The sequence below is a fragment of the Chlamydotis macqueenii genome, chromosome Z, assembly GCF_036417535.1.
Source record: "Chlamydotis macqueenii isolate bChlMac1 chromosome Z, bChlMac1.mat, whole genome shotgun sequence".
NCBI lineage: Eukaryota > Metazoa > Chordata > Aves > Otidiformes > Otididae > Chlamydotis > Chlamydotis macqueenii.
In genome coordinates this window covers 67,408,151-67,420,374 of record NC_141593.1, presented here as the reverse complement: position 1 = coordinate 67,420,374, position 12,224 = coordinate 67,408,151, and the positions used below count along the sequence as shown (strand labels likewise).

Genomic DNA, 12,224 nt, shown 5'->3' with positions numbered 1-12,224 from the left:
CTTACTTTCTAATTGGTATGATGTAAATTGTGTGAATGTTTCTACTTCTGTAGGAAGCAAATTTTTTGCATTACAGCTACCCATATTTAATTGTTCCAAAGTTTCCGTGGAGACTGGATTGAAGCCCAAAGGAAGCCACCAGCCCTCCTCTAGTGTGCCAAGTGTTGGTGCTTCTACCTCAACTGGTAGCATTTCCTTCAGTTCTGTAAGTGAAGGACGCTCATATGCAAGTTTAACAGTCTCATGTTCTGAAAAGCAGAAATCAATGTATAGTATTAATAATCTAGAAACATGAAAACAGAATGTCGTTTTGGAAACGAAAGCTCCCAAGAACTGATGACCTACTACATACATCCATTGTTTATACTTCCATTTGTAACTCAGTGTCCATTACTCAAATTAAAAGCAAAGCTGGTAGTGCTATCAAAGCAAGTGTGCTTTTTACTTACTGAGTGTATGAGTACAGAGGGGGTTAAATTTTTTTCAAATCTAAGAATGTATAGCTGCATTACTAAAATTACAAACAATCTTGTTCATTATCTGTAGGTTTTCTTGTCATGCTTACAAAAACTTAACATTAAAAAAAAAAAGTAGTAAGCCTACCATGCATTATTTTCAACTATAAAACAATGTAAAAATGAATTGGACAACATAACAAGTCAATATACATAACTTAATCCTGAAGCTTGTAAAATGAAGGCAAATAAAATGAAATCAAAGAACAGTGGTAATGTGTTTTCTGGTGCTGTCAGAAATAACCTGCAACTTATTTTGGTTCTTTATATTTTGCTTCCTAACATGAACTCTGCTCTTGTCAAGTTATAATATTATTTTGCATTAACAGTACTTATTGATACACATTTTTAAATATTAACAGATTACCAAATTTCAGTTACCACAGTTACTGGATATGTTTAATAGTAGTGAACTGAACATTTTCATAATGAAATAAAACTCTTACTTCATTCAAATTATCTCCATAGAATGATACATGGTATACCAACTTCTATATTGCCATACTGTAAGATTTCTTATGTACTAAAAGAATCAGACAACCCAAATTTCAGAGGGTTATGTTAATTGGATAAACATCAATGGCTCAAAAGATATGCTCTGTAACATAACATTATCTTCTTAGCTATATTTTCTCTATGTACATGGAACCCTTCAACATCAATTAGCAATTATCATCAAATAGAAATCCTTACCGACAAGCAAAAGAGAGTTCATGTTATCCCGATACTTCTCTGATTGCCACACCAAAGATTCTAAGTATTGCCTAGAGGGCTCTGTAATCAAAATACTAAGAAGAACATAAAACAAGACTTGGAGGTATGAAGTTTAACAGCATTATCTGTTGAAATTTGATTTATACAAAACTACCTTTTAAAGATCTACTTTCTCTCCAGATTTTCAGTTCATTCATTCATTCACTCATTCATTAATATTTTGGCCATGCAGATGAACTCCTCTGCTTAGTGACAGAGCTCTGGGAGGAGGTAAGTTGAGGAGTACCAGGAATGTGAGAGGGAGATAGACTACTGGAATTGCACGCTATCTTCCCTGAGACAGGCCCAACAGGTAGACAGGATTCATGATACAGAGGATTCCCTACCCTCCCTCTGCCATGCTGAATGCAGTGGCTTAAGGGTCAGAAGGCAATGGCGACAAATTCCTGCCCAGCACAGCAAGAGCATCTCCTCTGTGACTACCTCACCTTCCTACGTGTCCTTGCATAATAGGTGTGAGGGGCTCTGCAAGTGGAATTGAACAATAAAGAGGACAATGATTCACCTAGCTTGGAGATGTTATTGAGGGGAAGTCGGCCTATGCCCTGCATCAAAACTGCTTCCATAAAGAAAAAAAGACTCCCTTCTGAAGGGAACAGAAGGCCCAATAGAGCAACCAAACCCACTTCTTAGGAAAGTCTGCTGCCTCCCTGGGGCTCATGTTAAAGATGTGAAGAGAAAGATTCGTGCCCTGGTACAGCCCCCAGATTCTTATCCATTATTTTTCACGTAGACAGCAATGAAGTTGCAACAAGAAGTCCAAGGACAATCAAGAGAGACTTCAGGGCCTTGGGACAACTGATTGAGGGATCAGGTGCACAAATAGTGTTCTCCTCTATCCTTCCAGTTGCAGGTAACTATGAGGAAAGAAACAGGAAGAGCCAGCTGACAAATACCTGGCTCCAAGCATGCTGTCACTGGCAGAATTTTGGGTTTTTTGCTCATGGGTCAGTTTACATGACACCCGGCCTGCTGGTGACAGAAGGGTACACCTGTCTCAAAGTGGGAAAAGGATCTTTGCACAGGAGTTTGCAGGGCTCATTGAAAGAGCTTTAGACTACATTTGAAGTGGGAAAGGGATAAAACTAGGCTCACTAGAGATAAGCCTGTTGGCAGCACCCCAATGTTTGACAAACAATGTGCTAGCAAGTTCCTTCAGTCTGCCATCTTGGTGGAGGTATGGGATGGAGATCCACATGGCAGCAGAGGCACAAGTGTTGTTGATATGTTAGAAACCACAGAAATGCCTGAGAATGGTCACGTAAGGAATTAGGGCCTCTTCCCCCATAAAGGTGGCAAGATCAATAGCCGACTGAAGTGCATCTACACCAATGCATGTAGCATCAGCAACAAACAGGAGGAGCTGGAAGCCATTGTGCAGCAGGAAAACTATGATATAATTTTCCTGGAAATAATGGAAATTGGGATGGGATTGGGATGAGATGCACAGCTGGAGTGCTGCAATGGATGGCTGTAAACTCTTCAGAAAGGATAGGCAAGGAAGGAGAGGCAGGGAGGTAGCCCAGTGTGTTAGGGAGTGTTTTGACTGCCTAGAGCTTGACAATGGTGATGGCAGGGTTGAGCGTTTATGGGTAAGAATCAAGGGGAGGGCCAACAAGGCAGCTACCATGGTGGCAGTCTATTACAGACCACCCAACCAAGATGAAGAGACAGACAAAATATTCTATAAGGAGCTGGGAGAAGTCTCACAATTGCTAGCTCTTGTTCTCGTGAGGGACTTCAACTTACTAGACGTCTGCTAGAAATGCAACACAGTGGAGAGGAAAGTCCAGGAGGTTCCTGGAGTGTATGGAAGATAACGTCCTGACAAAGCTGGTGAGTGAGCTGACTAGGGAGGGCGTCCCAATGGACCTGTTGTGTGTGAACAGAGAAGGACTTGTGGGTATGCAATGGCTGGAGGCTGTCTTGCGGGTAGTGACCACAGAATGATAGCACTTTTGATTCCTGAAGAAGTAAGAAGGGGGGTCAGCAAAACTACCACCTTGGACTTCCTGAGGGCAGACTTTGGCCTGTTTAGGTGCCTAGTTGACAGAGCCCCCTGGGAGGCAGGACTGAAGAGCAAAAGAGTCCAGGAAGGCTGGACATTCTTCAAGATGTGCAGGAGTAGGCTGTCCCCATGAAGATTGGCCTGGCTGAATAGAGAGCTTTGGCTAGAACTCAGGAAAAAAAAATGAGAGTTTATGACCTTTGGAAGAAGGAACAGGCAACTCAGGAAGACTACAAGGATATCATGAGGTTATGCAAGGAGAAAATTAAAAGAGCCAAAGCCCAACTAGAACTTAATCCAGCTACTGCCATAAAAGACAATAAAAAATGTTTCTATAGATACATTAGCAACAACAGGAGGGCTAAGGAGAATCTCCATCCTTTATTGGATATGAGGGGAAACATAGTGACAAAGGATGAGGAAAAGGCTGAGGTACTTAATCCTTCTTTGACAACGGTCTTTAATAGTAAGACTAGTTATTCTCTGTGTACCCACCTCCCTGAGCTAGAAGGCAGGGATGGGGAGCAGAATGAAGCCCCCATATATCCAAAGGGAAATGGTTAGCGACTTGCTATACCACTAAAACACACACAAGTCTATGGGGACAGACAGGATCCACCAGGAGTACTGAGGGAGCCGGCAGAGGTGCTCACCAAGCCACTTGCAATAATTTCTCAGCAGTCCTGGCTAACTGGGGAGGTCTCAGTTGACTGGAGGCTAGCAAACTTGCCTATCTACAAGAAGGGCCAGAAGGAGGATCTGGAGAATTACAGGCCTGTCAGTCTGACCTTGGTGCCAGGGAAGATTATGGAGCAGATCATCTTGAGTCCCATCACATGGCACATTCTGGATCAGGCCCAGCCAGCATGCGTTTATGAAAGGCAAGTTCTGCTTGACCAACCTGATCTCCTTCCATGACAAGGTGACCTGCTTAGTGGATGAGGGAAGGTCTCTGGATGTTATCTACCTGGACTTGCATAAAGCCTTTGTCACTGTTTCCCACAGCACTCTGGAGAAACTGGCAGCTCATGGCTTGGATGGGTGTATGCTTCACTGGGTAAGAAACTGGCTGGATGGCCAGGGCCAAAGAGTTGTGGCGAGCAGAGTTAAATCCAGTTGGCGGCCGGTTACCAGTGGTGTTCTCTAGGCCTGTTTTGGGGCCAGTCTTATTTAAGATCTTTATCGATGATCTGGATGAGGGGGATCAAGTGCATTCCCAGCAAGTTTGCAGACAACACCAAGTTGGGTGGGAGTGCTGATCTGCTCGAGGGTAGGAAGGCTCTGCAGAGGGATCTGGACAGGCTGGATCAATGGGCCGAAGTGAACTGTATGAGGTTCAACAAGGCCAAGTGCCAGGTCCTGCACTTGGGTCACAACAACCCCATGCGACACTACAGGCTTGGGGAAGAGTGGCTGGAAAGATGCCCAGTGGAAAAGAACCTGGAAGTTTTGGTTAACAGTGGCTGAATATGAGGCAGCAGTGTGCCCAGGTGGCCAAGGAGGCCAACAGCATTCTTGCTTGTATCAGGAACAGTGTGGCCAGCAGGAGTAGGGAAGTGATTGTCCCCCTGTACTCGGCACTGGCGAGGCCGCACCTTGAATACTGTGTGCAGTTTTGGGCCCCTCACTGCAAGAAAGACACGGAGGTCCTGGAGCGCATCCATGGAAGGGCAACAAAGCTGGAGAAGGGTCTGGAGCACAGGTCTTATGAGGAGCGGCTGAGGGAACTGTGGTTGTTTAGTCTGGAGAATAGGAGGCTATCTTGAAAAAACAGACAATACTTTCTTCCTCTATCTCTTCTGGAGATTTTGTAGGTGATACTTGCTCAACATATGTATTTGCCATATGTATAAATATATGCCGTAGATACTTGCTATAAACAGAAATATTTACTGTGGCCTACTTCAAAAAGGAGATTGGATTTTCAGGCTATTAAGTCCCCCTGGAGAAAGAGGTCTACAGTAGCAACTGCCATTTCCTTTTCCAAGCTCCCCAGAAAAGCCACAGATATGGATCATGGACTCTGTTCACTCTTTCACGCAAACACAGAATATATATGCAACCGTCTCAAAGAATGTAACTAACGACTCACAAATAGACTAAAGCTATTTTTTCCACTAATTTTGAGGATTTATGATTTAGGGGATTTATGACAGGATTTATTACTATAAAGTTTACTTTATTCTTACAAAGTTTTCATTACCTGTTACCAGAAAGAGGAATAGGTTCTTCTTGAAGTCCTGTGCACAGAAAATTAACACATGATCTTTGTTCTCTGCATGGAGGAGTTAAAGGTACTTCCATTTCATCTTTCAGATATGGAATGTATTCAGCTAGAAATTGCACAAAGCATCACACAAAACAAAAATAAAAAATCTAAATCACAAAGCTACTTGTGAATGAAACACACATACTTAGAAATTTTACACTAGAGAAGCTTTGGATTAAAATACAAAACATTTTCATGGGACAATTCACTGTTTAAGCAGTAAAACCCAAACATTTCACATTTAATTTCCAGATTGTTTAGGGATAATAATGTATAGATCACATTTCTTTACTCGTTTCGTAATGTAGTTCTGGCTACATACTCTTCACATGTTAAGATGATTTTTATTACTAAATCACCAGGTGCTATGCCTGAGGTTTTGATAGCAAGTGTTCATCCTTGTTGGCCTTCTTAGATAGTTCCCATATAAATGAAGTTACTTAGATGAGAGAGATGCGGTGGCCATAACATTCAGATGAATGGACTCAGGAACTTCAGAAACAGTCAGGATTTTAAAGACAAAATTACTCTTTCGAGTAGAACTAGTACTCATTGTAATTTATATGGATGACCACTGCAATGAATTACACTATGTGGTTTTTTTAAAGCAGTATACAAACAAACCTGGCATGTTAAAAGTACCCTGCAAGTCACTTTTCACTTTTTTTTTGTGTCTGAATTATATTAAATGTGGACATTTTAATGGATTATTGCTTTTTATTCAAATCTAGCAATTTGCAACTTCATTGATTTTGGTGTCACACCATAAAAATTGGTAATTTACACGATTGCCTTGGTTGATCTTTCTGGCATTCTTCTAATAATATTTCTCATCAAGCCTGACCAGAAATTAGAGGTCACAAAAAACACAGTCCCTCCATGTTCTGTGAAAACTAACAGCCAGAAAAATTGTAAGTAAATAAGTGCCTCCAAAAGGAAAAACACTTGTAACAAATTCCCTATTCATTCCAACAGGCAGCAAGCAGCTGCAATCACCATACACACATTGTTTGGCCAACTGGCACACAGCAGGCTATGAATCAGCCACCTGCCCAGCTGCTTACAGCTGCTCCTTGTCCAATCTACCAAGCAGACTGTACAGCAGGAAGGATAAAGGAGAGTGTTAGAAAGCCAGAGAATGTACAGTACACCCTGGGGAAAAAAAAAAAAAGGTAAGAAATAAAAGTGGTTAAAAAGAAAGAAACAGGCTTCCAATCAGTGTAATTTCTTTCCTATTTACTTAGAGTAAAAAAAACTCAATGAACTTCTAATGTGAACTTCAGCTCACAAACTGTCTTGAGTGAGAAACAAATTTAGCACTTTTCCTTGAACAGGACAGGAGTTGATCCCAGAATAGCAAAAATTCCTGACATATATAAGAAGAACAATTATTTCTCTTTGAGCAATACTGTTTATATTCGTTCTTGTCTAGTTATTTTTGTCTTTGAGACTGGAACATTTTGACCAGCTACATTAGCTAAACTCTGTCTATACTCAGGGTGCCATTTCTCAGAGCATTAGTAACTGAGTGAGTTCTCTTGTCCCCTTATCAATAAACAATCCCCATAGCTAGCAAAAGGGGACGGCAAACAATGAAATGTTTACAGAAAAATGCCCTTATTTTATGACTGTTTCTTCTCTGAGTTCAAGCAAACATATTTCACTTCTAGTAACTCATAAATAGCAAAATTAAATAGAAGATGACGACTGTAAGATATCTCTGCTGAAATTTGACACTTAATTCAGAAACGTCCATTATCAAACAGTGCTTAGCAGTGCACGTACAGGTTTGCAGATCTGAGGTAGGTCTATCCTACAGATCTTAGTATATCCTTTAAAAAAAAAAAAAAAAGACATGGGAACTGTCAGTGCCCAGCGATTTAATCTTGCCTGATTCAATGGCTGAGCTAAGCTAGCAAACTGGCAATAAAGACTAATTTCATCACTTCCTTTTAAAAACAATTCAAGACGGTTTGACTACTCACCTACTTTCAAAGAATGGACAATATCCTAGATAAGATCACAGTCAACTTGTTAATACTGTATACAGAGGGAGGGTCTCAAACTGTCAGATCTACTGCACTTAAGCTCCTCCTGCCTATCCTAAGTTTTAGAAGTAAAAAGCACTCAGCTCACTAGATTCAGATTACAGTTCATCACACTAGGCAATAATCTCCAGATGGAAACTAAGTTTAACTTTGTCTTGGGGGGCAACATATAGTGGGTTTGCCTTGAGCTTTTATATCATACACTTTGAGCTGATATGACTGCTCCCACCAAAAGCCCACTGCAATGCAACATCAGGAGTGGGATGCTATTAGCCTGAAGGGGACAACAATCAGTCCAGTTTAAATCATATTGAAACCAAGACAAGAAGAGGGGTCTTGGTCTGGAGAAAACTCAAAATTTCGCAAGGATTTTAGTAACTGTTGGATGGAAAACTACCAGGTGAACATGCATTGAAGGATAATACTGCTGCTGTCCAATGCAAAAACACACAGACTTTTTCCAAGATAGGATATACACTAGGATGAGAGGTACATGTTTATTCAAGTATTCCTACTCTGCCTAGATCACACGCATTTGTAAATGTTACTCTTTTCGCAGGCTTTTCTGTGTGAAATTAAAGGATAAAAATGTCACCGGCGCAGTCATTTTTCTGCCTCTCTCAGCCAGCCAACATTAAGCTGTGAAAACAGTAGGGCTGGCAAGAATATCCATGATTTTGAGAGATTACACCTGGAACCTGAAGAAATATTAACTTAGGTTGGATAGTTAGTCTGAACAATCAGATACCAAACCTGTCCGGTATGCATTGTAACCAGCATGCCTGACTGAGTTTTCAAGCTATTAAAGGTGGGTGTGTACAAAGGATTTCCTGATGCCAGTGTAGGAGAAGCCAGGATGCAACGCACACATTACCAAATATTACCACATATTACCACTTTCAGTTTATTTCTGTGGAAAACAGCTCTGGTGACTATGTGGCAATTTCTCAATCACACAGCATGACTGAACAAACCAAAATGTCTGCACAGCAGTTTTGAACCTCTAGAAGTTATAAACTCAGGACTTCGCCCTGGCTTGTCCTCCATTACACTCTCTTGAAAGCATTTACATAAGACTTCCACAAACTTTAAATTGTGCTGTTTGACTCCATGATTTTAAAAAACCTGCCTTACTTTTCTGCTGCCCTTTCTGGGTAGGTAAGTTGTTAGATAAAAAAAATCTAAAAAGCTAATAAGATGCAAATATATAGCAACTACTTGCTGCCAAAAGCACCATGAAGGAACTGTAAAGTTGGTTGTGTTTAGCTTTTAAAAGTCTTTAAAGGAGTACGGCACTTCTACCTGCTTATGGTGCAAGTACAAAATGATAGATTACACAAAGCAAACATCTATGTGGTGCGTGTACTCACAAGAATACAATATAAGGACAATTACTTGAATAATTTATTTTAAATATCACCCCTTGATTTATGTAAATCTTCCTACCTGACTCACAGAATTCCAACATACTTCTGCTATCACTGGAGCAAACCTCTTGTGGTATGGGACAGTACTTGGAAATTTCTATTTTGTATGTAATTTCTGCTTTGAGTTCTGAAAACAGATTTTAAAAGGTGCCATAAATGAACCATTTCTTTCTTCTTCATGTCAGAGTATCTTTTTCTTTTAATCTTTTAATTGAATCTCCGTAATATATTGTTATGAAAAATTACAGTTATGCTTAGTAACCCCAAATGCCAGAGCTGATCAGAGCAGTGCTAGGTTTTGTCCCTTACAGGTGCCAGAAACAAAATAGGATATTGTGCAGTCATTATCTGAACTATTCAAAGTTCTTATGACGACAGTGATATGACTTCTGAAACAAGTATGTAGCCTAAATGTAGTTTACCAGACTTTCTGCATGTAGATTCTTTTGCTTTGCTACTAAAAAGGACTAGAACAGAACAAAAAAGAATAATAGGTTGATGTGTATGTACAAAATCCTCAAACCTCTGCAGTGGAGGTTGGGTCATTCAGCTTGGAACATGGCATTTATGTTGTGAAGTACTAAATGTATTGGATGAATGCATAGGAAACAGCCTTCATCAAATACACACTTCAAAAATTTTTGTTCCTATCTTCAATAAGAGACTGGATTACTCCAAACAGCTGTCCTATCAGAAACAGAATTCAGCACACATACTCCACACTCAGAAGCATGAATCTTGCTTCTTTGAGCTGCTTCCTGTCCACCAAGGAAGTGGTTTTCCTCACCTGTTTGCCAAAACTAATGTAAACTGTTTTTTTAAATAAAAATAAAATATCTCATGCACTGTCTTTTTCTTTTAACTACAGAAAATATTGTCATAGTTATCAATCCAATAGCCAGTAGTGGTCATTAAAGTTGTACTTATCTGTAATACAAAAGCATTAGTAGCTTTTTTTAAATTCCTTTAAAGAAATTACTACTGTCATTTAGAATACTCTTGTTATCCATGGAAATATTTAACCTTTTTTTTTTTCCAGAAATTTGCTTTTGTGTTTGCAATTACAATGTAATACAAGCAATTTTTACAGTATCACTATACTGCAAACAATCTGCAAACAATCCTTTTAAGGATGTCTCTGAAATTAAATCTAATTACAGATAAGGAAACATAACATTAAATTATTGCATTCATGGTAAGCTGGATATAATGAATTATGGCTCAAGTTACATTTGTTTCCAAGGTTACAACACAACCACGGATTGAACCAAATGGCAAATAGTTTACTTCCCCTTGGCTGTTTGAGGAGGCATTTCTAATATTCAGAAATTTGGATAGCACAGTTTGTATTTTCATCCAGAAAAATTCTAATTTGATAGGTTGTGACATAATTCATAAGTGAAGTGAATATAAAAGAGCTAGGTTGTGTTAAATGTGTGCAAATGAAAGGGAAATCAAATCAAGCATTTAAGAAAACCAACCCTTACCTTCTTTGATCACCTCTTTGCACATATCTTCATCAGCCATAGTCTCTGGAGCTAAATTTAACAACTCTTTCAGTTCCAAGTATAACGGAATCTTAACAGAATCTGAACTGCCATTGCTGGGGAATTCTAATTCAACAGGCAACATGAAATACTGAAAAATATTAATCACAATAGAATGGTAAGTAAATTCCTTTGATGCTACTATACAATCAAAACTTTTTCAAAATCCTGAAATAGCTTAATTCTATACTAATCCAGGAGTTTTTAAGAAAGAGGTCATAAGACATTTACACAGCATAGACAAAGCTTTGCTCAATACAGAGAAAAAAATTAGTGTTACAGTATTTCAAACTGAGTCAGTGGAGTGTAAAGAATGGATCTGAACTGACAATTCTCAATTAAGTAAAATTTTCATTTACTTAATTGACAGTTTGTTTTTTAGAATTTTGAAAAATAGAACAAAAAATAAATTTGACTTCTTTTAAAAAAGAAGCCAAGTTGGCCCCCCAAATCCCAGAACATTTCTTAGAAGTTTCTCTTTCCCATGCACACGTCATGGCTTCTTGTTCCAGTTCATTTTTATTCTTAGGGTAACAGTACCTACATGAAACTGTCAACGCACCAAGTCCCACCTGATCAAGGTGGAGATTCCCAATAGCAGCACCAAGAACTAAAAAACCACAAATACCACTACTGTTTTCTGATTTTTTAAATATGAAGGCTACAAATATTTGGCAAATACGAAAAGAATCTAGGAAAATGACATGCAGATGAACAAACACTTATGCATAACATAAAACAATCACTAATTTATAATAATTAGTAAGAAACAACATGATCATACCTCTTCATCTTTTATAGGTATGGTACAGAAATTCTCTTGAATCCCCTGCAATTCTTTTTTACTCTCTTGCATCTCCGTTTCATTTTGGAAAGTCAAACATTCCCTTTAAAAGATGAGAAAATAAAGCAAGTTACTTCTTTGTATTCATACCTAAGACTGAAAGTCTTAGCAGTAGCTTTGATAGCCTTATACGTGGCATGGATCTAAATCCATGCTCTTCCAAGAAAGCAATTCCAAGGGATGCTGTACCAATCTTTGTAATTAACTGAAATTATTCATATAATATTACATTATATGCAGACTAGAATGACTTAATATTGGGACCCGCCTTAAAAATTTACAGAAAAAAAAAACATATTAAAATTGTTCATTATCTAAACACATAAGTCCTGTCATGTAAAAACGCTTTCTACAAAAGCTGCAGACCTAATTTTCTTCTAATGTCAAGTTTTTCTGCTATACACAAAATTTCTGTAATCTATAAAACTGATATTATTTACCTTTTCATAGAATCATAGAATAGTTTGGGTTGGAAGTGACCTTTAAAGGTCATCTAGTCCAAACCCCCTGCAAGGAGCAGGGACATCTTCTACCAGATCAGGTCACTCAGAGCCCCATCCAATCAGGCTTTGAATGTTTCCAGGGATTTATTTCTATTTTCAGGAATCATTCAGTACAAAAGAAGGCAGAGTGTTCTCACTATTAATTAAAATGAAAACTAAAAGTATGTTACCTGGTTTAACTGACAAACTTTTAAAACATCAGTAAGGAAAACTCAGGAGTGAGGTTACTACTTGCCTTATAAAGCAAGGATACAAGAAAAACAGGGCTGAAGATATTTAAAGCAGAAAG

The 12,224-nt window shown here is 38.9% G+C and overlaps 1 protein-coding gene across 2 annotated transcripts in view; it reads right to left on the bottom strand.

The window, feature by feature from the left end:
* SHOC1 (shortage in chiasmata 1) overlaps positions 1-12,224 on the bottom strand; it is a 51,881-nt gene that overhangs the window by 29,121 nt on the left and 10,536 nt on the right. For both annotated transcript variants that reach the window (XM_086771321.1, XM_086771320.1), the window contains exons 6-11: positions 11,373-11,475; positions 10,529-10,679; positions 9,061-9,168; positions 5,501-5,630; positions 1,209-1,303; positions 6-248 (exon numbers count right to left, since the gene is read on the bottom strand). In XM_086771321.1, coding sequence (XP_086627447.1) covers positions 6-248; positions 1,209-1,303; positions 5,501-5,630; positions 9,061-9,168; positions 10,529-10,679; positions 11,373-11,475 — 830 coding nt within the window. The remainder of the gene's footprint in view (positions 1-5; positions 249-1,208; positions 1,304-5,500; positions 5,631-9,060; positions 9,169-10,528; positions 10,680-11,372; positions 11,476-12,224) is intronic.